The sequence below is a fragment of the Alexandromys fortis genome, unplaced genomic scaffold, assembly GCF_014885135.2.
Source record: "Alexandromys fortis isolate MF-2015 unplaced genomic scaffold, M_Fortis_MF-2015_v1.1 scaffold_381, whole genome shotgun sequence".
NCBI lineage: Eukaryota > Metazoa > Chordata > Mammalia > Rodentia > Cricetidae > Alexandromys > Alexandromys fortis.
In genome coordinates, this window is record NW_026068276.1 from 57,836 (window position 1) to 82,378 (window position 24,543).

Consider the following 24,543-nt stretch of genomic DNA (forward strand, 5'->3'; position numbering starts at 1 on the left):
GCATGAGTCCCGTTATATGATTCCAGCCCAGTCACATGTCCTGCCTCAGCAAAGCATGGCTACTGGCTCTTCCTGCCACTCCCTGTGAACTATATCAGGGTGAGGAAGCCAAGCCAGGTCTCTGTGCTCCCTGTGCTGTGTCATTCTTGTATGAAGTACACAAAGGAGAGTCCTCAGGGTTGTTCCAAGATAAACCGTCTCTGGTGAGCTCATGAGGATAGAGTCACCCTGGTTAGGGAGGGCTTGGGTACAGAAAAGCCATCCAGCTGGACATCTGGGTCCAGCTCTAGACAGCAGGAAGGGGTGGGCCGTGTGACGATGAGGGTAGAGCAGCTGGACTGGAGAGCCACAGGTGCAAGGGCCAGGAGGCTACAGGGTGGGCAGGGGAGGTCAGGGGAGCAGGCTGTAGACTGTAGCACCTTGGGCCCTGTGAGATAAAACTGGGTTCTTTTCTAAAGGTTTCAAGAAGTCAGCAGGGTCTCAGAGAAAGTCTGATCCTATTGTCACTTTGCAGAGGTACTCTGGCCACTTTATAGAGAATAAGCCAGTGTGATGTAGGTTTGGGCAGAAGTGAGAAGGGTGTGGGGGAGTGTTTTCTTGCACAAGATGACAGGCAGTTGGATCACTGGGCAAGCTAGGCCTGCTGTGCATTTCCTCTTGGCTGTGGTCTGTTTCTTCTGTCTAGAAGCAACTCATTGTGTGTAAACCTTCCCTGCCTTAGCAGTAGTTCACTCTTGTACCTACTTACGTGCCTGTCTGGCACTTAGCTGGTGCTTCATAAGTGTTTCTGGAGTGGAAGGGTAAGTGTGAAGGAATGGGTTGAGTAAGTTAACTTGACTGTTTGGGGACTGAAGCAAAGAGGGAAACAAGAAGACCCCTGAGCTGGGTGTGGCACATAGTGTAACCCCAACACTCTGGAGACTGAGGCAGGAGAATCCAGATTACTGCTCAGCCTGGAAAGATAAAAGATGATTCCCCTCACATACTTCCAACCATTTGCTTTGTTTCAAGATGAAAAGTCCTTTCAGCTGCAGCTTCCCCATGAGCTTTGCTCCTCTTCCTCGGAGTTCTCAAGTACTTAAGGACAAGCCCATCTGCCCTTCTCCCCTCTCATCCCTCACTTCTCTTCTCCAGCTGAAGAAGGACTACCTTGACGGTGTGGGTGACACTCTGGATCTTGTGGTGATTGGTGCCTATCTGGGTCGGGGGAAGCGTGCTGGCCGGTATGGGGGCTTCCTGTTGGCTGCCTATGATGAAGAGAGTGAAGAGCTGCAGGCCATATGCAAGGTCCTGGGGAGTTGGGTGCTGGTCACATGATGGGGAGGGATACAGTTACACTCTGAGATGTGCATGTGCAGGTCCACTGTCTCTGAATAAATGAGTCATATCTCACATTTAACCATGTGATCAGGTGGCTTGTAGTTTGTCATATTTTGGGCACTAGTCTGTGGCCAAAAATACATTTTGCAATATTTTTGCATTTTTACAGTGTTAATCCAGAATGGGGTTTTAAAAGCATTATTGTTAGGACAGAAGGCAAACAATAATACGGCTATCAGTACAGACAGGACTTGTCTAGCTAGGAACTTAGATAACTGGTTTAATGCTAGCTGCCAGCATAGATTATGACTACTTCCTTTTTAGCATTTCCTAAATGATAGTTTTAAGTTTGCTGGTAGTGTTAAGAGTAGAAGTGGTGAGTGGTGGTGCAAGCCTGTAATCCTAGGTCTTGGGAGGTAGGAGAGTCACAAGGTCAGTGCATGTAGCTCAGCAGTATAGGTGTTGTCTAGAATCCCCCAGTGAGGGGCTGGGGTGTGACTCAGTGGTAGAGCCCCTGCCTAGACTCCCCCAGTGAGGGGTTGGGGCTGTGGCTCAGTGGTAGAGATCTTGCCTAGACATTGGAGAGACACGGCAGAGGAGATGGATCTTCCTAGAAAACAAATGGCAGTACATGACATGTACAGCCTTTCATTTATTTCCTATGAGTTTTGGCCCAATGTTCATTAGCATCACCCTATCTGGTCAGATGAGCTTCTGATTTGACATATTCTCCTGCAGCTGGGAACTGGATTCAGTGATGACGAGCTGGAGGAGCATCACCAGAGCCTGAAGGTAGGCCCCATGACGACCCAGTGCCTCTCATCACACTCACCTGTGCCAGGCTGCTGACAGCATGGATTCTGAGAACATCTAGGTTCAAGTGCCAGATCTGCCAACTACTTCCTGGAGATGCTGGCCAAGGGACTGCATGCCCCAGCACAGCATACATCTGGGAACTGTCCCTTAGAAGTGCTGTGAGCCTCTAGAGAAGGACTATCTCTCTTACTGGTCTCAGGCATTTTGAGGTGTGAATCTCTGTCCTGTATATTGGTATTTTCAGGTCAGACCCCATCTTTGTGCCATTCTTGGATATCTCTCTGCTATTCCCTAGGTTTGTACCTCCCTCCTCAAACTTCCCCCTTCGTGTGTGTGTGTGTGTGTGTGTGTGTGTGTGTGTGTGTGTGTGTGTATGTCTCTCTGAGGTTCTGCCTCTCTGTATCTTTAGTATTCCTTCTCAGTCCCAATGGTGTCTTATTTCTTCCCTTTTCCATTTCCTTTGGATACTCCATATCTAGTTCTTTGTCTTAAGGACTGCTTAGAGAAACATCTCTACTTTCTTCTCTTCCCTCATTTCTAATCCCTCTCTCCCAAAGCCCTGGCTTTGAGGCTTAACCTCATCTCCTTTCCTTCTGCTCACTGCAGGCCCTGGTATTGCCAACCCCACGCCCCTATGTGAGAATTGATGGGGCAGTGGCTCCAGACCACTGGCTGGACCCCAGTGTCGTGTGGGAGGTGAAGTGTGCAGATCTCTCTCTGTCTCCCATCTACCCTGCTGCACGGGGCCTGGTGAGTGCTGGGGTCTGGGAAAGACTCCAGGAGGGAAGGCAGAACTGATCGGGAGGCACTCTGGGTCATGCTCTTCCTGTGTGTTGATTGAAAAGCTGTGAATATATTTGGGTATCAGATATTCTCAGCTGTAGTAAGAAGACAGTGACATTGTTCCCTTTGGTAGCATCTGACCTTCGTCTCTGCAGTAACTTGAGAACCTAGACTTATGTGAAAATTCAGCTTGCCCCCCTCCCCCCTCCGTGTTTCCTTCATGACTGAAGTTGCTACTTCACCCAGAATTCGTTGTCATGCCACCAAGTTTTGCAGTTCCGTGGCTAATGTCCCAGTGTCAGAACAGATCAGTGATGTAGCCTTGTTGGCTATAGCAGTCAGTAGGCAGCACACAGGAGATAGTACCACTCAAATTTAAGGCTTTTCCTTTGACCGTTCTTCCTGTCCTGAAGCATTATTGGCATATGCTTTCTGAGTATAATCATACCTGTAGTTTGAAAAGTATACCTCCTGGGTTTTTGCTTTTTAGGGTTGTTGAAATAGGAGCGGCAGGGCTGCGTGCCGCCCGCATGGCTAGCTTATGCCCGAAATAATTACACGGAAACTGTATTCTATTAAACACTGCCTGGCCCGGCTAGTTCCAGCTTCTTATTGGTTAGCTATTACATATTGTTCTAACCCATTTCTAATATTCTATGTAGCCCACGAGCTGGCTTACCAGGGAGGATCTTAACCTGCGTCTGTCTGGAGCGGGAGAATCATGGCGACTCCAAGATTCAGCTTCTTTCTCCCAGCATTCTCTTCTGTTTACTCCACCTACCTAATTTTCTGTCCTATGAGGGCCGAGGCAGTTTCTTTATTATTAACCAATGAAAGCAACAGATAAGATACAAGACCCACCTCCATCATAGGGTTACTTGGTACTTAAGTCAGAGCCTGGTGCATGCTGGGCAAGTTCTCTATTGCTGATCAGATCCTTACTGGGGGACTTTCGGCAGGTGATTTACTTCTGAGCCCCATCCCTGGCCCCTCACTGGGGTGTTATGCTCTATCATACATTTCTTTCTTTCCTCTATTTTTACCGTGTTTCTGTTTTTGTTTTTGTGCTTTTGATATTGTTTATTTTGAGACAAATTCTTATCAAACCACACAGACCTTGAACTTGAAATTCTCCTGCCTCATCTTCCTGAGCAGCTGGGGTTGCAAGCAAGTTGTTCCAGGCTTGGTTTATCTTTCTCTCTCTCTTTAAATCACACTTACTATATACTAGAGAGCAAGGGCCCTTGGTACCAAGTGCAAGTAGTTGACCTTTGTCCTACACACTTCTAGTGATGCAGCCATAGCTTAGTAACTGGCACATTGCCCATTTAAGCCTCATAGAAATGCCAATCTGTGTGCCTATGTTCATAGGTGAGAATGAGCATCACAGAGAGCTGAGGTAACTGGCTCATAGCTACTTGACAATTGAGAGCTGCTAGCTGGTTTTCAGTACTTGTCCTCATCAGGATGCTAACAGCACAGATAACAATAGCAGCTGGTATTTCCTGAGTGTTACAGCACACTGGGTACCAAGATTTCAAACATACTGACACCTTCTTTAACCTTTACAGCCCATTGCTCAGTCCCATAAGCTAAGGCCCAAGTCAGGAAAGAGGAAGAGACTAGGGAATCACTTGTCAGATTATTGCAACTGGAGCCCTGCAGAACCTGCCATCCCCCACCACAATGACTGTTCTCTCCCACAGGTGGACAAAGAAAAAGGTATCTCCCTTCGTTTCCCTCGGTTCATTCGTGTCCGTGGAGACAAGCAGCCAGAGCAAGCCACTACCAGTGACCAGGTGAGGCCCTGGGAAGGCGGTTGGTTCTTGCCAGGAGCCATAGAGGTAGGAGTAGTTGGCAGGAGCTGCTGATACCCTCTACCCTTTCCTCAGGTGGCCTGTTTATACCGGAAGCAGAGTCAGATTCAGAACCAGCAAAGCTCAGACTTGGACTCCGACTTTGAGGACTGCTATTAACCCCCTGGCCTCCTGGGCCTGGAGTGGAGATTGAGGGAACCTGGGTACTAATTGCTTGGTGGTGTTGACTGGTGTGTGTGTGTGGGGGAAATAGGGGTGGGATACTGGTACTGTGATGTTTCATTTTCTTAAATAAATGACTATTAAATACCTGCTCTGTGAGGAGGTCTACACTGAGCTCTGTGGTATTACTCTGTGAGCTCACACGGGGTATAGTATATGACATGCCTGGTGCTGCACAGGTTCCCAGTTCCCTACTCAACACATGACCATTGCCACCTAAGACTAATACAATACATTGTATTGTAAATAGCCACATGTCACTAATGCTAATCATTTAATAGCAGTAGTTGAGAGCCTTCATGTTTTAACTTCTTTGAACGCCCGGTACTCTGGCAGGTTGACAGTGTCATGCTGTCTCTGCAAATATCATAGATGAGGACATTGAAACTGCTAGGGGCCACCAAGCTCCCTGGTCAAGAGCACCAGCACTCATGGCTTCAATCCAGTGGCCTGGCTGGCAGTCAGTTCCATATCTTCCTAATACTGTCTCTTGGGAGACAGTGGTTGTAGTGCCAGGTGTGTGGTTCCAGTGTGTGCCACCTACCATCTTGCCACCAGGCATCATCTTAGAATCCGCAATTGAGCATTTCCGTCTTTAGTCCACAAGATCAGGAAGTGACTGACTGCTTTGCTCATGGCTATGCCCTGAACATAATGTCTTGTGTATGACAGGTGCTCAGAAGTACTAGATGAGTGCCAGCTTCCTTTGACACATGACCAGAGACTAGGCATCACTGCTAGTCATCCTGCGGTGTTCCTTTCCTTTTTTCTTGTGCTTCAGGAGGGACTGTGGTCCTCACAAAGGCGTAGATAGCCCTAGCCTGTCTCCTCCTTGAAAGTCACCTGAGGCTGGAGAAGACAGAGATGTGTTATAGAACTTAGGCAGATGTGAAAGAAAGGCCCCTAAGATGAGAGGGAGAATCTTCTAGAAAGCCCTGCTTTTCTGAGATGGTTCCAGAAAGAACTGGGCCCTGGCATCTTTCTAGGGACCTGCAGCAAGTCTCTGGCCACCAACTGGAGGAGACATTTACAGGTCTGCACAGCTAGAGCCATTCTCTTGGGACGCAGTAAAGACTATTGTAGTTGAGTTTTCTATTGCTGTGATAAAACACCATGACCAAAAGCAACTTCAGGGGGAAAGGGTTTGTTTTAGCTTATAGGTTCGCTTCATTATCACTGAGGGAAGTCACAGTTGGAACCTGGAGGCAGGAACTGATGCAGAGGCCACAGAGAAGTGCTGCCTACTGGCTTGCTCCCCATGACTTGCATGGCCTGTTTTTCTTTTCCTTCCTTCCTTCCTTCCTTCCTTCCTTCCTTCCTTCCTTCCTTCCTTCCTTCCTTCCTTCCTTCCTTCCTTCCTTCCTTTTTGTGTTTTGAGACAGAGTTTCTCTGTGTAACAGCCCTTGTTGTCCTGTAAACAAGGCTGGCTTCGAATTCACAGATATCCACTTGCCTCTGACTTAGTGCTGGGATTAAAGGCGTGCGCCACCGGTGCCCGGCTTTGACCTGTTTTCTTATAGCACCTAGAACTACCAGCCCAAGGGTGGCACTTCCCATAATGAGCAGGTCTTCTCACATCAATCGTCAATCAAGAAAATGCCCTACAGATTTGCTTACAGGCATAGTAGTATGTGCCTATAATGCCAGCATAGAAGCAATAGTGACAGCAGGATCCCTGTGGCTCATGAACTGATTTGCCAAGCTCTAGATTAAGGGAAAGACCAGACCTACCTCAAAAACTAATGTGGAGTCTGATTGAGGAAGATACCTGACACTAACTTTGAGCATACGTAAGCAAACATGTACCTGCACACCCACATGAATACACCAATAGGAGCATGTGTATATACACACAGAAACAGTTGTCTTTGGGGTCTTGTGTTGGCTACAATTGGCATCCTGCCTGGGCTGTTAAAAGAGTTAAAGTGAGGCAAGAAGGAGCTTGAAGCACAGGGGTTAATGTTCTCCGGCCAGCACAGTACTCGTGGGATCTAGTTGTGTTAAACCTGAGCCTGAACCAAGTGGCTTTTTGCCTTGCCTTGCCATTGATTTTCCTCTCATTCTCACCAGTGAGCCCCTCTAGTTTATAAGTGATTTGCATTTAACAGGTGGAAATTCTGAGTAATGGGGGAGGGCTGAGACAGAATTTAGCTTGAGCTCTCTGCTTCAGGCCTCATATTCACTGTAAGTATGCCATGTGGACCTCACGCACACCCATAAGAATATGGAACCTATTACAATAGAGTCTGCTAGGAAGGAATCATGCTGATGTCTAGAGTATGTAGACACTGAAAAAACAAACCTGGAGTTAGATGAGCAATGGGCTCAATAATCTTTCCCCAGAGAGTAAAATCCTGCTCATCTTAAAAGTTGTCACAGGCCTGTCTAGGTGGAAAGATGATAGAACGGGTTTGAGTATATTTCAAAGAGCAACATGGGGGGGGGGGGTTGAAGAACTGGAAGCGACACTCCCAATTCAAGGTGAATCAGAATGACCAGATCTCAGTCACATGATTACACCTGCTACAAAGGTTGCTGGGAAGGAGTTTGTAAACCACCCAATTGTGAATGGACATGAAATGAGTCAGACTTTGTCTTAAATGTCTCATGCATGACTTCATCCACCCCCTCCCATGAAGCTATTCTATTGGTTCATGTTGGAGCCCACAAGACTCTACAGTGAATGCACAGCTGACAGACCAATAGGCAGATCCACAGGAAGTGTATATGTACATGTACACATGGAATAACCCATTTTGCAGAGCTGTGGGGACACTTGTATTTTGGAAAAGTCTCTGTCTTATCTGTGGAAACCTTGTGAAGCCATGATTCTTCCCTTTGAAATGCGGTTTGTTCCCAAAACACCTCAGCAGTGTGTCTTCTACACAGCCAGTGGAGCAACCTTGCTCTCTTCCCCCACGCCAAGAGGCCTTGGAGTGATGGCATTCACTCTTTGCTCTAATAGTCAAATTTACAGAGAACCAGTCCCACAGAATTACCTGCTAACAGACCACATAGAAATTTCTATAGAAGACAGGACTGAGAGAAAGGCAGCGTGCTCCACCTTTGCTAACCAACAAATCCGGGCATCCCCAAAGCTGGTTATCACAAAAGAGATTAGATTAGGAGAATGGGTGAGTTCGGTTCAGGGACATTTAGTAACTTTACCTACTGGTTTGGAATGTCAGGTACTTCCCCTTGAATGCTGGCTCTTTCCTGGGTCAGGTCACCTGTTCCAGAGTACAGCTTTGTCAGGTTCTACCTGCCCTCTTTGTAATTTTGATATGCATATTATTGTTCTTGCCTATGGAATTTCCCAACTATGTCTGTAAAAACTAGCAACTTTGTGGAGATCAGCCCTTACTCTTTAATCTTCACCTCACTACTTTTGTACTTCTTCCCCTTACTCTCCTTTCTTCCCCTAATTCTACTCCACACCTCTTCACTTTCCTCCCTCACACGAAAAATAGAGAACATGCAGAGGTAATGTACTTGAGTTAATTTTTTACCCTCAGTTCCTTGCCTGCTATAGACATCCAATTCTGAGCCCTGAGGGGTACTGAGGCTCGTATTTAAGGCTTCCCCTCATAGGTACAGTTATTTTCTATGTCTTTTGGTAAAAAAGAACCTTATCCACACCAGGATGCTGTAGGAACTCCTTCAGCCAGTAGCCTCTAAGTTACCAGCTCATTTGGGAGTGGCCTCTAATATAAATGCTGATGTAAAGTGCATGCTCCCTCTCTCTTCTGGCTGCTGGATTTGGTTGCTGTTCCTGAGAAGATGACTGTGATGTGTGAGTCTACCCCTAAATAAATAACCCTCTGCTATACTCAATTCTGAGCTAGTGTGGGATTTCTTTTTAGTGTCTGTCTTCATCTGGTGCCCCATGTAGATGCCAAGTTCACACCTACTGGATGGACTGGTCTAAAAGGTCCAAAGGTCCACAGCCCAGAAGGTCTCACCCCCCCATTCCTGCTCACCTCTCGCTTTCACCTACTAAGTGGGCTTTTTGTAAAACCCCGCCACAGAGGAGCTAAGTGAGGTGACTTGGAAATTTTCCAGGCTCACGCACACCCCACCCCTCACTACCTCGTTCCTTGCTGTGTGGCAACTTGTGCAGCTTACGGTTTGTGCTCCCTGCTTATAAGTTCTAGGCTCGTTGCTCTGTGTGTGGAATTGATTTAATTACTTTTAGTTGTCAAGCCAAGCATATTTGTCAGGCACCAAGGCTGAAAACCAAAGCCACACAGGACTGTTCTTGTCGCCACCGGTTGCACTGCCATCAGTTGCAAATCTTCGCCATGCAGCTGCAACCGCGAAACCTGCTGGACAATAAAGATGATTACACCTAAAACAATCTGTAGTAAGAGGAGTGGTGGGACATGTCCTGCCGCCCGGCTAGTTTATATCTGAAATAATCACACAGAAAACTATTTATTTAAACACTGCCTGGCCCATTAGTTCTGCCCTCTTATTGGCTAATTCTCACATCTTGATTTAACCCATTTCTAATAATCTGTATTTTACCACGAGGTCGTGGCTTAACAGGAAAGATTCAGCATGTCTGACCTGGCAGCTGGCTCCATGGCGGCAATCTCTGACTCTGCACTTCTTCCCAGAGTTCTGTTCTGTCTACCCTGCCTACCTAAGTCTTCCCTATCAAAAGGCCAAGGCAGTTTCTTTATTCAACCAATGAAATAGAAGAACCTCCTACATCAACAATTTACTAAATATAATAACAAAGGTAACTATTTGATTAATAAATAAATCAGTAAACTTGAAAGTTGTGTAATGGCCAATAATTACCGTACAAAATTCTAATAACCTTTTTGCTGATACTATGGAGTGTATTTTGCAGGACTCCTATGGTTATTGGGATACATCCATTTATTGGATATTAGGACTCAGTTTTTTCTTTATATTATATCCTTAAGAAAATGGTTTGATAACAAAGTCAAGAATGAGGTATTTTTAGAAATGATACAGTCTTTACAGACCAATAATGAAAAGCTAGCTGACAGGATTAATACTATTGAAAAGGATAACATTAATTTGACAGGCAAAATTCAATTCATGTTAAAGAGTACTGAAAAATTATCTGAAAGAATTCATACTATTGAATTTGACAGTCAAAATCTGTTAAAAACTTATGATAGGTTAACAGATGGAGTATCTCTCCAGGAAGGCAGTCTGCATACTATTCAAATAATGTCCAAGGATGAGATGTTATCTTTAAAGGAAAAACTTCAAACCTTGGAATCACATGTGCAGAATGAGGACCAGAGGCTGGGTGCCTCAGTGAAATCACTAGAAATATATATAGGCCAGGAGATTCAGGTTTTTAAAAACACAGTAGTAAAAAGATTTAAAGCGATTGAGGAAATTATTGGAGCTGATGAGCAGTGAAAGAAGTTACAAGGACAGGATTTAACTTCACTATTACGTGTCAGTACACCAGGGTTTTAGCTTCCTACCCTGTAATCTACTCTGACAAAGCATCAAGTTCTAAATCCCCAAAAGGATCCAAAGAAGGTAGATGGATACCTATAAGAATGAAAAATCTAAAAGAAATTAAGCAAGCAGTAGTATCTTAGGGCTTGCATTCAGCATTTGTTAGGGAGATGGTAAAGACAGGCTTCTAGCAATAAGGCCACTCCACATGACTGGCTTCAATTTGTATCAGCAGTCCTGGGTGATGGGCCACAATTACTGTGGAAATGTTATTTGTGAGAAGAGGCCAAAATTTTAGAACAACAGGGAAAAGCAAAGGACTTAAGACTACCCAAGATCAAATTCTTGGCAAGGACACTTTGCTGACCCTTAGCCTCAAACTTTTTATGATGAACAAACCTTGTCCCTATGCCACAAAGCAACCATAAATGGTTGGGACAGGATTCAAGAATCAGGAAGATGAATCATATACCAGGGTTAAACAGAGACAGAGAGAAACCTTTAGTAACTTTTTACAAAGATTAGCTAAAATTATACAAATAGGAGTAACAGACCCAGAAACTAGATGAGTACTTATTGAATCTCTGGCTTTTGAAAATGCCAACTTAGAATGCAAAAAGATACTTGGGCCTTTAAAGGTTAGATCAGCACCAGTGGATTAATGGATCCTACATACAATAAACACTGAGACATTTGACTATAATACTGAATCTTGGGTAGGAGAAGCAATTTCCAAAAGTATGAGACATCAAAATGCTAAATGTTTTAATTGTGGTAAAATAGGACATCTGAGAAGGGATTGTAGACAAGGAATTCCTAGAGATAATGTCTCCTCTGAGAATGGCAAAAAAAATTCTGGATTATGTAGGAGGTGTGGCAAGGGTTGACATTGGACCAATGAATGCAGATCAACAACAACAACAAAAACCCAGGCAACCCAATACCATTGGGAAACTCCTTGGGGGTCTCTCATAGGCCCCCAACTCAAAAGTGGTCCAGTCATTCCCAGTCACTGTGGACAACATGTCTCACCAGGAAATTAAAAATTCCAGTGCCTTCTGTAAAACAAACAAACAAACAAACAAACCATACTGTTCTGGATGATGGAATAAACATGGAGACTGAATCAAAAATTCTAATAGGAAATAGGAAACGTATGTTCTAGAAGACTTCTATAAATGATCAAAGACCAAAGCTAGGAGTACGCATAAATGGCATTGTAATTGTGGGTTTTGGGTGCAGATGTGAGTATCATTAGTCGAGAATCTTGGCATCCAAATTGGCAGAAGTTCAGTTCCTAGGAATTGGAACCCTATTACAAGTGAAACAAAGCACAAGGGCCAGAAGGACAGAGAAGAAGGCTGAGGCCATATGTGGCTAATATCGTACTGAATTTATGGGGTACTGACCTGCTGCAGCAATGAAATACCCAGGTTAACCTTCCTGCGGTCCCAGAAACTTATTTCTGGGAAGGATATTATAAGGTACTATACACAAATATTACCAGCCATTCAGGCTATACAAGAACACAAAACAATTGACAAACCTTTAGAGGTACCAACAGTCCTACCTTTAAAATGGCTGAGAATCCAATATGGGTTAAACAATGGCCTTTGACAGAAGACAAACTGTAGGCTTTAGAACAGCTGATACAGGAGCAGCTAGATGCTTACCATATTGAAGAATCAACCAGCCCTTGGAATTCTCCTTTATTTGTTCTTAAAAAGAAATCTAGTAAATGGAGAATGGTGACAGATTTAAGAACTGTCAACAAGGTAATTCAACCCATGGGCCCTTTCAATCTGGAATTTCTCTGCCTTCTCTTAATAGAGAAGAATGACCCCTTATAGTTATTGATTTAAAAGACTATTTCTTAACTATACCTTTACAAGAAAAGGACAGAAAAATTTGCCTTCACAGTGCCTACTTATAATAATTCTCAGCCAACTAGGAGATACCAGTGGACTATCCTCCCACAGAAAATGCTCAATAGCCTCACCCTCTGCCAATACTTTGTAAGTCAGCCATTGGAAATAATACATAAACAATTTCCTAAATCTATAATTTACCATTGCATGGATGACATTTTGCTGTCTGACTCAATTGTACATACTTAGAATGTTTGATGAAGTAAAGAAAGTTTTGCCAAAATGGAGATTAAAATTTGTTCCTGAAAAGATTCAAAGAGGAGATTTTGTAAATTACCTAGGTTATAAAATAGGTTTACAGAAAATTAGAACACAAAAGGCACAAATTAGGAGAGACAGATTGTGCACTCTTAATGGTTTTCATAGATTGTTCGGAGACATTTCCAATCTATGACCAGCTGTTGAGATAACACCTGATCTAATAGTTCATTTAAACAAAACCTTAGATGGAGACAAAGACTTAAGTAGTCCCAGGGAATTAACAGCTAAAGCTGAAAAGGTATTGATTGTCGTTTGAAGAAAAATTATAGGAGGCGCATGTGGATAGGGTGAATCCAAATCTTAACTGCAGTCTAGTCATACTGCCTTCCAGAATTTCCACTACAGGAATTTTAATGCAAAGGGAAGATAGTATCTTAGAATGGATCTTTTTACCACATAAACCAAGTAAAAAATTAAAAACTTATGTAGAAAAGGTCTCTGAATTAATCATAAATGGAGAATTGAGACTTTGTCAACTAGCAGGAATAGACCCAGCAGAGATAATAGTGCCTTTTACTGATAAAATTAAAAAATTATGGAAAAACAGTAAACCTTGGCAAAGAGCTTGTGCTAATTTTTTAGGAGAGATTAATAACAACCCGAAAGTGATAGAATTGACTTTATAAAGAGAACTAATTAGATCCTTTCCTGCATTGTACAGGACACACCAAATAACTGGAGCCTGTACATTCTATAGTGATGCAAATAAATCAGGAAAGGCAGGTTACAAATCAGAAGATTTAAGTAAGATGGAATAAAGCTCTTATTCTCTCCACAAGTGAGGATTATATGCTTTTCTCATGGTACTAGGGCATTTTAAAGAACCTCTCAATATAGTTACTGATTCACAATATGCAGAAAGGGTTGTCTTGCATTTTGAAACTGCTGAATTTATACCTGATGATATAAAATTGACGTCATTATCCACACAGGTTCAAGATATAATCAGGAATAGACTTTGTCCCATATACATTGCCAGGTCCTCTAGCACAAAGTAATACAGAAATTGATCGATTATTGATTGGAAGTGTACTTAAGGCCTCAGAATTTCATAGGAAACATGTCAATAGCAAAGGTTTAAAGAAAGTTTTCTATTACATGGCAACAAGCTAAAGAGATTATAAAGAGATGTCCTTCCTATAACCAAACACTGCTGGCTGCAGGGAGTAACCCAATGGGTACTCAAAGGCATGAAATCTGGCAGATGGATGTGTTCTACTTTGCAGATTTTGGTAAATTAAAATATGTACATCACACCATGGACACTTATTCAGGCTTTCAGTGGGCAACTGCTTTAAGTTCAGAAAAAGCTGATTCAGTAATCATACATTTATTAGAAGTTATGGCTGTCTGTCATGGGTATACCTGCACAAATAAAGACAGATCAGGTCCAGCATACATCTCTAAGAAAATGAAACAGTTTTTTGCTTATTATAATATAAAGCATATTATAGGTATACCAACCAATCCTACAGGTCAGACAGTTATAGAAAGATCAAACTATAAAGGATATTTTAAACAAATAGAAAGGGATGGAAAATACCCCTAGAAATAGATTATATAATGCTTTATTAACCTTGAATTTTCTTAATGCTAATGAGAAAGGAACAAGAGCAAAAAAGAGATATGGAATAATATAAAGGTCTTCTGAATCAAATAAGCCTGTGTATTTCAAGGATTTGTTGACCTCACTGGGGAAGGGGTTTTGCTCTTGTTTCCACAGGATAAGAAAAGCTATAGATACCATCAAAATTAATAAAAATTTGTCTTGAAAAAGAGAAAGCTGTTGAGAAAGAGAAATGATGGCTCATCCTCAGAGGTGACAACACAGGAGGTAAGGAAACCTCTTGAGGTTTGGGGCAGGGTTTTGTTCTTGTCTTTGCAGGAAAATACTCATCTTCAAAAAGTCAAAAGACCCTGGACATATAGATTTCTAAAGAGGAAAAGGTAATTATTCAGATAGGATCACCAAGCAAAAAGAATTATGACTTATGAGAGCAGGTCATCTGAGTGTAAGAATCTCTGAATATAAATTAGAATCACAGTCATGACTCACTTAAAAATCAAAACTGGCTTTGGAGTTGGAAATCTCCTGAGGAGATGGACAGGGTGACAGCAATGGTGACCCAGACTGAAGCGGGACAGCAGACAGAAAATGAATGTGTCTGGGAATACATGTTCAGGATTTTCTTTAAATTATCAAAAGCCGAGAATCCATTGGGGGGGGGGGCGAGACTTTTTTATGCTGACATGCAGCCTTGAGGATTTCTTTGCAAAGCGAGGAGGAGGGCCCTCTGTGTAGTCACTACTTGCAGGCTATGCTATGCCCCTCACTTGGAATAGGTTTTGTTGACAGGAGTGGAGCATGATGGGAAAGAGGGGACTGGAAACAGGAACTACTGCTTCTGGCTCCTAGACCCTGTTAGAACCTATGAAATGAATCCTGCTTTCTATCTTGAATAATGAATTTGTAACAGGACTTATAACATTTGTGAATGGTCTTAGCAAATTTTGTCAAATATCTATTCTCACCATGAACAAAACATCAAAAAGAAATTGGCTTAAAGAATTCATATAAATAGCAGGAGAAACACACCATAAATCTTTTGAATGGAAATTCCAGATTTTCATAACTACAGAAATATTTCCAGTGATTTAGTAGAAAGGCGTGGCAAACTAATATAAAAGTAGGAACATTCTTCTTCAGGGAGGAATTAGCCCCGTTCCATCATTGTTCTAGGATGGGAATCACATTGTTGCTGCTGTCTGGAGCTGACCTGGAGAAAACAGTGTCAGTACTGATGAGACTGGGAGACTTGAAATCAACCCCCTGTTTTAGCTTGTGTTGTCACTGCATGTAGTGGGCTGTATAAAAAACTGGTTTTGGAGATCTGTGTGGAGCTTTTCTCTGTCTCACAGATCTTGGCCATGGTAACACCCCTGAGCACCTTGCCTAAGAAATCCTGACCCTGCCCTTGGCCAGCAATTGTGGTTAATCATTTGAGGAATGCTTGCTTGAAACCATCAATGCAGACTGGTTTTTCTGGGATACCTTTGATCTCTTTCCTCCCTTTCATGGTGAATGGTGCCAAAATAAAAGTAACTGGTAGCTGTCAGGGCCATTTAGATTTTGTGACTGTGCCAAATCAGCAGATGACCAGACACCCAGGTTTTTCCCACACTCTACTCTGGATCACTGGACAGCATCTAGAATTCTACAGTTCTCCATATTTCCTAACCTAGGCCCCTGTACTTTCCCTTGCCTAAGGATTTAGGGGCTTTAAACCCCTCATGGATTTTGTGCCCACCTCTCATCTCTCTCCTTGTTATCATAAGTGCTGAACTGAAGCCTGATCACACTGGCCCTTAGTGACTATTTACATTTTTAAAAATTAGTTTTTAAAATTGGCATTCAAGGCAGTATGTTTCATTGTGGCATTTCTTTACAAAATTTTTGTTGCTCTCCTTCATTCTCCCATTCCCCTACTGGTCTTTTTCCTCTTCTCTGTCTGGCCCCTCTTCTCAGTTCCACAGTCCTCATGATGGAAGCTTGAAATCACCTGTGATGAGACTATTGCCTCCACAAGAATTTCCAGGGACTGCAAGCCAGGGTCCCTGTTATCAAACCGGGGGTCATAGTCTGTATCCCATGAACTCAAGTTAGGTAACATCTTCCTGCTACAGAAAGACAGCTGTTAAAAGTGTACTAGCATACCACCAGACACACAGTGCATACATATGTGATATATATGTGCATATGAGAATACACAGTATATGTCTTTTGTGTTTATGTTTGCATATATGTATCTATCATTATAAATACAGATATAGTGTATATCTGTAAATATGTAGTGATATATATTGTATGAAGATGTGTATGGATGTTATAAATCTGTAAATTTGTAGTATATTTATGTATGTACTCATATATATATATTTATATAGTATAGACGTGTTATATATTCATATAATATAGATGTAAGTATGCAGGGATGTACATATTGTCTATGTATGTGCATACATGTATATATGATATACATATGTGCAGCATATATGTAAATTATATGTATAGTTTATAGTTATAGTGTGTGCATATGAGTAGTATGTATGTGTGTATATATAGTATTTATATGTAGTGTGTGGTGAATGTGTATAGTGTATATATAACAAATACATGTACATGAGATATACACATGTATAGTGTGTATATATAGTGTGTATGTGTGTATAGTGTGTATGTATAATATATATGTTTGTATATTATACAACTATACATTTGTTATTTGTTAATTCCTATGTTAATTCTGGAAAGATATGAGAAAATCAGTAACAAGTTGCCTGAAGTGGGAAAAATGTAGTTTCTTAAGAATAATAGAAAGGCTGGGTAGTGGTAGCATATACCTTTAATGCCAACACATCAAAGGGAGTGGCAGGCAAATCTGTCAGTTTGAGGCCAGCTTGGTATGGTCTACAGAGTGGAGTTCCAGAACAGCTAAGACTACACAGAGAAACCCTGCCTTGAAAAAAGAAACCAAACCAAAAACCAAAGAGTAGAAAGGAATTTCACATCATTCCTTTTTCATGTTTGGCTTTTACCACCACCTGGTGTCAACTGATAAGATTAATCATTTACATATAGATGTTGCTTACTGTGTGCAAGGTAGATTGTAAGTGATTATACTCATGTCTCATGTAAACACCCTGCAAGACATGCTGTTGTCTATAATTTGCAGATAAGAACCTTAAGACCTTGGTTAGTTAAGTATTTTCTTGAAAATCAAAGGAAGTAATGTCCCTGTTTTGAAGACAATGATCTTTCTGGCAAGTAACTATTTTCTGCAGAATAATGGGGTAATGTCCTTATCTATAGGCAATGGCCCTGTGACCCAGGGGATTTAAGTAACCATTTTCTGCAGAAATTAATGGGAAGTAACATTGTTTTGCAAACACAGAATATTACAAGTCACCTATTTAAGTGCTGTGCTTTGCCAAGAATAAGGAGGAGAAAGGAAGAGAAATAAAAGAGGGGGTAAGTGAACAGGAGAGATTGGAGCAGTGGGGTGGGAGGCAATCTCAGTGTGCTGCTGTGTCCTGGGACAGCCTCCACATTTGTCATTTGAACATCACCATCATTTGCCTACTGTCAAGATGAGGGAGCTGAACTCAAAGACTATATTTCTCATACCTGTGACAGAAGACCTGAAAGGAGCCACTTAAGGAAGAGAGCATTTCCTTTGACCCATGATTTAAGGATAGGTACCCACCATGATAGGGAAGGCATGGTGCTGGGACCCTGTCATAGGGGCTGGGATTCACTGAGAATCTAGTTAATCTTTCCATGAAGCATAGCACTAAACCAGAAGGGATGCTAGCCTCCAATGTGGAAGGCTCACCATAGTGGTCCTGCATCGTCCAGCTAGGTCTGTGTCCTAAAAGTTCCACACGCTTTTAAAACAGTGGCATCAACTGGGGACCAGGTATTGAAAAATATGAGCCTGTGGTGACATTTTGCCTGAAAACCATAAGAGATAGGGACTTGAGGTTTATCTCTGGCTTAATGGAGCCAGCACTTGGTCTCAGGCCAGTATTTTTCTTAGGGTACTGTTGAGTACAGAACAGAGATGGGAGAAAGAAGTAAAAAAGGAGGAACAGGGTAGATGCTGAGAATGCTACCAAGAAAATGGCTGTGAGGAGCAAGGCATTAAGAAAACCAAAAAGGAAAGGATGGAGAGAGAAAGGGGAGGGAGAGAGAGCACAAGAGAATGAAAAGATATGAGAGATATTTAATGGTGGCGGCATCAACAGAGAGGAGGAGAGGAGAGGGTAGAAGGGTAAAATCAGATACAGCTTCATAGACTCAAACTAGGGCTGTCCATGTGTCCCTGAGGTGGGACCTGTCAGAGCCTGGTGTACTCACCAGTGTGTATGCAATGGGTACCATGACATCCTTTCTTCCAGAATCTATTAGTGCCAATAGATGAAGAGTAAGTGGTAGGGTCTGGTGAGCCACTTCCCCCTCTATAGCTGACACTAAAGACAAAAACTAGTAAATATGGGAAGGAGATTAGTAAGGAATAAAGGGAGATGGCATGGGTGGGAAGGAAGAGAGGATAGAGAAGTGGATCCAGAACACAATATATGCATGTATGGAATTGTCAAAGAGCAAAACCTAGTTTTTAAAACTTTTATTCTTTGAGAATTTTATGCAGTGTATTTTGACCACATTCACCCTTCTTCAATTCCTCCCAGATCCATTTTTCTTTCCCCATCCATCCAACTTTGTGTCCTTCTTAATTTCCCCGCCCATCAAGTCCCATTGTGTTGCTCCTATGTTCATGGATTTGTGGCCTGCCACTGGAACATGGTCAACCTATTAGGGACTTTAAAAAAATTATGAGAATTTTATATAAATACTGTATTTACAGCATTTCCACATCTCCCATCTCTCACTCTAGTTCCTGCTGCATCTCTCCCTCAAATACTTGATCTCTATTTTAATGCTCACATAAATCACACACCCATACCCGCACCACATACGCCATAATGAGTCTATTTAATATTGCTTATATGTGCATGTGCTTCTGGGGACCACTTTGGATTTGATAACCTATTTGGCACGTTCTTTGAGAAGAAGACTGCCTTTCCCTCCCAGCAGTCATTCATTGCCAGTAGTTCTTCACTTAGGGGTGGGGCCATGTCAGGTTTTTCCCCACTCGTGTTTACATGTCAACTAGAGTTTTCATTTTACAGGTCTTGTTTGGACAACCATTCCGTCGAGATTTCATGAGTTGCAGTTTCCTTGTCATGTCTAAAAGAACAAAATTTACTAGTAGCAAGTATAATCTCAGTTACGATGGAAACTATAACACAGATAACACCACATTTCCACTTAACATAAGTTTTTATTATCCCAGAAAAGTTGGATTGGGAAATTGAAAGCTCTAATAAAACCTGAATACATATGCAATACTGCTTTGAAAAATCAGCAAAATCAGGGGTAGAAGTGAGAGAACCTGTGATTCCTTTGAAGCAATAACATCCTCATAAAAAAATATAGCTTTAGTGTGGGTGCTTGTACTTCTTAATGTTTAACTTAAATCTCAAGAACAACATTTCCAAGTAAGTCTCTTTTGACAATTTCCAGGTACTTCTTTACCACACCCAGTGGATGCCAGCTTGCAACACAGATAAAAGTTAGAAAGCACCCTTCTCCTCTCCCTCTACAGGCTGGGTTTCCTTTAAATGTACCACCCAGGCATTTGCCTGATAACTTGAAGCAACCCCAGAGCTAGCCCCAGTATATACTGCCGGTTGTCACTCTCTCCTGTCTATCTTTCCCCTGTGCTGGAGGCCTGCGGAGATTCCCCAGGGTCTGTAAGTACCAAAATATTTCTTTAACCAAACTTTCTCTTATATGTGTTTGTGTCACTGAAATTGTTTGTACTTTGACACCCTGATAGTGAAGGTGCTGGGTCCTTGCTGGGGACAGCAGTTACCAGCTAAATTGCTCAAGAAATTCAGGTAGTACGGGGATGGAGCAATTTTGTAAATTGAATAAAAGCAACCTTTTTTGAAATAAAAAGTCAATCTTGTGTTGACTTGTGAATCATATCAGCACGGATAGTCACTGGCAATAGCAACTCTCAACTGGTAGTTTCTTTCCCCAGAGCTAATTTTGTCTGATGAAATTTGGCTCTTTTCATTAGTTCATCCCTCAGGATAGAGGAGTCTTTGGAGATGGACGTGTATGGGGAAGCTGGAGAGGTACAGGTGTCCAGTCTCTCAGTCCATCTTCTAGCAAACTCTACAAAGACTTGAAACATCTAAGCCATTTCTGAAGTGAGGAATTTCTAGATTGGAGCAGGGCAAGGGCAGGGCAGGGCAGGTGTCATGGCTAGCCCTAGAATCCATTGTTCTTAAATGGTTGGGGTGTAGTCAAGGTAGCCTCCTTTTCAGTGTCCACCAAGGAGTCTGGTCTTCTGAATCTCCAACCTAAGGGTGGGGTATTGGGTAGGACTGTCCTCCAGGAAGATAGTATGTTCATGATGTGCCTTTGCCCTTCAGCTTAGCCTTATCCTACCAGCAGCCATATCAATAACCTCACTTTGAGTGAATCACTGCCCTCCTGGGCTGAGAGCCAGTGGCTGAAGGGACAAAAATATTTGGTTCAAAGCCAGAGAACCTTCTAATAGGCTTTCAACAAGGACCCAGATATTCTTTTCTGTGCCTCACCTCAGTTTTTTTTTTAAAATGACTACTTGAATTCAACCCATGACATGACATTTATCAGATAATCACTACAAAGTAAGACTGTACTGGTCGACTGATGTGCCTTAAAGAATACTCATCTAGGTTTACTTATACAGAAACCACAACTAGAGTCAATACTGACCTTTGAACTCCATTAACTCACCACAAAGTGGGACGTGACTGCGCCACAGAATAAAGCAATATTGAAAGTAGTTGAAGAATTTGAGAAGATGAACCCTGAAGAGTCTCCCACGTCACAACCATCCGGTATACATAAGCGGTGAGCCATGAGTATAATTTAAATTTTAAGGTTTTTATCACATTCACTTATTTAGAGTGTATATGAAGGGTGTGCATGTGGTATGGTTTATATGTGGAAGTCAAAGACAATTTATGTGAGCCATTTTTTTCTTCCATGTGGGTTTGAGGAATCAAACTCAGATCATGAGACTTGAAGGCAAGTGCTATCATAGAGAAGCCCTCCAAACAGGTGAAGTTTAGTTTCTTAACTACTTATTTTTTTATTGGGGTAAAACACATAAATTTACCATCTTGATCATGTAAAAGTAAACAAATCAGTAGCAATTATCACATTTTCTGGGAAGTCCAAGTGTCATCTCTGTCTAATTTCAGAATATTTTTAGCACCCCAAAAGGAACCCCCTACCGCACTAAACATCTCTTCCACTTCTCCCCCTCTCCAGTCCCAGGCAGCTACTGACCTGCTTCCTATCACTGTGTGTTAGATCCTGTTCTCGATGTAGGGTGGTTATATAAGATATGACCTTTGTGTTTGTCTCTGTCACTGAGGATTTCCTTTGTAAGGTCCACCTACAATGTAGAATGTACAGGAAACTTTTGATTCCTGAGTGATAAACCATCACTCAACTAGATCACATTTTGTTTGGGTGTTCATCACTTGATGACAGTGGGTTGGTTTTGCCTGTTAGTTATTATGAACAACTTGTAGGTTGGTTTTCAAGGTTTTGTTTGAATACCTGCTTTGAATTACTTGGACTATATACCTAGGACTGAAATTTCTGGGTCACATTGCAGTTGTTTGTTTGCTGCTTATATATGTGTGCAGCTCGGAACTTGACATCAGATGTCTTTCTCAATTGCTCTTCACCTTACTTTTTGAGACAGGGTCGCACACTGAAACTGTTGCTCACAGATTTAGGTAGATCAGATGGGTAGCAAGTCCCTGGGTTTTTCCTATCCTCACCTCCACAGAGGTTACAGGCACACACTGCTTTGTTACTTGGATGCTAGAGATTGAACTCAAATCTTCTTGTTCAGCAAGCATTTTACTGAGTAAGTCATCTCCCCACCTCTCTCTTTTGCCTTTTTGAGATCAAGCATCATTGTGAGGCCTTGATCCACAATCAATATCCTCTTATGTCAATTTTTTAAGTGGTAGGATTACAGGCATAAGCCACCATGCCAGCTTTTCTGTGCAGCATTTCTGAGAACCACTGAACTGCCTTCTGCTATGCTGTTATAAAATGCAGCCACTTTTCAGTATCCATGGAGTGTTGATTCCAGACCAGCACTAGCCCTCTGCAGACACCCATACTTCAAGGTGTCCTGTTCTCTTATGTAAGACATCGCGGTACCTGCAGAGATCCACACATCCCCTTGGCTTTCAGTTCTGGGAGCAGGTGATCCACTGTCTTCTTCAGTGGATAGTGGCTGGAAAGTGTCTGGCCTCTTTAATGGAACAGTAAGTTTCTCAGAGGGTCACTGAATTTGCATATACAGACCCTGAAAATATTGAGGGCACCAGGTGTTTGTAGCCATTATATCCTGAATTCTGGCATTTCAACAAGTCATGACAAAATTTCTTGCTGAACTATTGTGTGTTCTTTGAATTTTCTTTTAAGATTTATTTTTATTTGTATATAAGTTTGGATGCTTGAAGAGGGTGTTGGATCCTCTGGAACTGGAGTTATAAGCAGTTGTGAGCTGCCTAATACAGGTGCTAGGGACTGAGCTTGGGTCCTCTGGAAGAACAGCAAGTGTTCTTTTCTTTTTATTCTTCTCTCATACCTCATGCAATATATCCCAACTGCAATTTCCCTTCCCTCCATGCCTCCCGGTCCCCCCACTACCTCCATCTCCCTAGATTCACTCCTTCTCAGTTTCCATTTAAAAGAGCAACCTCCCAGGGATAGCAACTGAGCATTGCATAACAAGATGCGTTAATACTAGACACTAACCCTCATTTCAAGGCTGGATGAGGCAACCCAGTAGGAGGAAAAGGGTCCCAAGAGCAGGCCAAAGAGTCAGAGGTACCCCCACTCCCACTTTAGAAGTCCCCCCAAAACCTCAACTAAACAAGGACAACATATATGCAGAAGGCCTAGTGCAGAACCATGCAGGTTCTGTGATTGCCACCTCAGTCTCTGTGAGCCCATGTGAACCCTGCTTAGTCAATTCTGTGGGTCATGTTCTCTGGGTATCCTCAACCTCTCTGGCTCCTACAATCCTCCTTCTCCCTCGGGATTCCCTGAGCTCCACCTAAAGTTTGGTTGTGGATCTTTGCATCTGCTCCCATCAGCTTCTATAGGAAACCTCTCTGATGAAGACAGGGCTCGGCAGCCATCTACGAGTATAGCAGAATTAGTAGTCATTTCATTGACATGTTTAGTCCTATCCTAGGTCTCTGGGCTATTCAGTCTCTGGTTCCTAGCCATCCAGGTAGTGTCAGCCATGGTCTCCCTCCTGTGGTTAGGGTCTCAAATTAGACCAGTTATTTGTTGGCCACTCCCACAAGTTCTGAGCCACCATTGCTCAGCATATCTTATAGGCAGGACAGGTTGTAGATTGAAGGTTTTGTGGCTTGGTTGTTGCCCCAGTCCCATCACTTGAAGCCTTCCTTGGTTACAGAACATGGATAGTTCAGGCTCTATGTCTTCCATTACCAGGAGTCCTCACTAGTGTCAGCCTCATAGATTCTAGGAAGTTTCCACTGCACTGGGTTCCCAAATTGCCTCCAAATGCCCCCCAGGTCCAGTAGTCTCTCCCTGTATTCTCTCCCCTTGTCCATTCCTCTCCAACTTGGTCCTGCCGTTCCCATCCCCACCTGCTCCCAATCCACCCACAAAATCTATTCTATTTCCCCTTCTCAGGGAGATCCATGCAACTCCCCCCCCCCCACAGAAACCTCCTTTTTACTTAGCCTCTCTGGGACTGTGGATTATAGTGTGAGTATTTTTAATAGCTAATATCTACTGATAAGTGAGTACATATTGTGTTCATTTTTTCTGGGTCTGTGTTACTTTACTCAGGATGATTTTTTTGTAGTTCTATTCATTTGTCTGAGATTTCATGATGTCATTTTTTAACTGCTGAATAATTCTCCATTTTGCAAATGGACCACATTTCCTTTATCCATTATTTGCTTGAAGGACATCTAGGTTGCTTCCAGTTCCAGACTATTAGCAGCCAGCAGTCTTAATTGCTGAGCCAAGTATTCAGCCCTCTCAAAGCAATTATATTCATTTATTTGTATGAATGTGTGTGAATGCATGCATGCACACATGCTTGCACACACCTGCCACAGCACGTGTAGGTCAGAAGACAACTTGGAGTAGTCAGTTCTCTCCCTTTCTTGTATGCTCAGCTTATCAGACTTGTTGGCAGGCACCTTTACCTTCAGAGCCATCTTGGCTGGCCCTTGGCTGCACTTCAGTT

The 24,543-nt window shown here is 42.5% G+C and overlaps 2 protein-coding genes across 3 annotated transcripts in view; both read left to right on the forward strand.

The window, feature by feature from the left end:
• The window catches only part of Lig1 (DNA ligase 1), a 35,992-nt gene extending 30,945 nt beyond the window's left edge, over window positions 1-5,047 (forward strand). The window contains 5 exon segments of the mRNA XM_050132088.1: window positions 1,135-1,287; window positions 2,059-2,112; window positions 2,743-2,886; window positions 4,626-4,718; window positions 4,812-5,047. Coding sequence (XP_049988045.1) covers window positions 1,135-1,287; window positions 2,059-2,112; window positions 2,743-2,886; window positions 4,626-4,718; window positions 4,812-4,895 — 528 coding nt within the window. The 3' untranslated portion in view covers window positions 4,896-5,047.
• Window positions 5,048-9,250: 4,203 nt separating this feature from the next.
• Window positions 9,251-24,543, forward strand: part of Pla2g4c (phospholipase A2 group IVC) — a 45,686-nt gene continuing 30,393 nt past the window's right edge. Inside the window, exons 1-4 of one of the 2 annotated variants that reach the window (XM_050132090.1) lie at window positions 9,251-9,702; window positions 14,322-14,432; window positions 19,825-19,972; window positions 20,965-21,128. In XM_050132090.1, the coding sequence (XP_049988047.1) occupies window positions 21,079-21,128 (50 nt within the window). In that variant the 5' untranslated portion in view covers window positions 9,251-9,702; window positions 14,322-14,432; window positions 19,825-19,972; window positions 20,965-21,078. The remainder of the gene's footprint in view (window positions 9,703-14,321; window positions 14,433-19,824; window positions 19,973-20,964; window positions 21,129-24,543) is intronic. The other variant, XM_050132089.1, reaches the window with a different exon arrangement.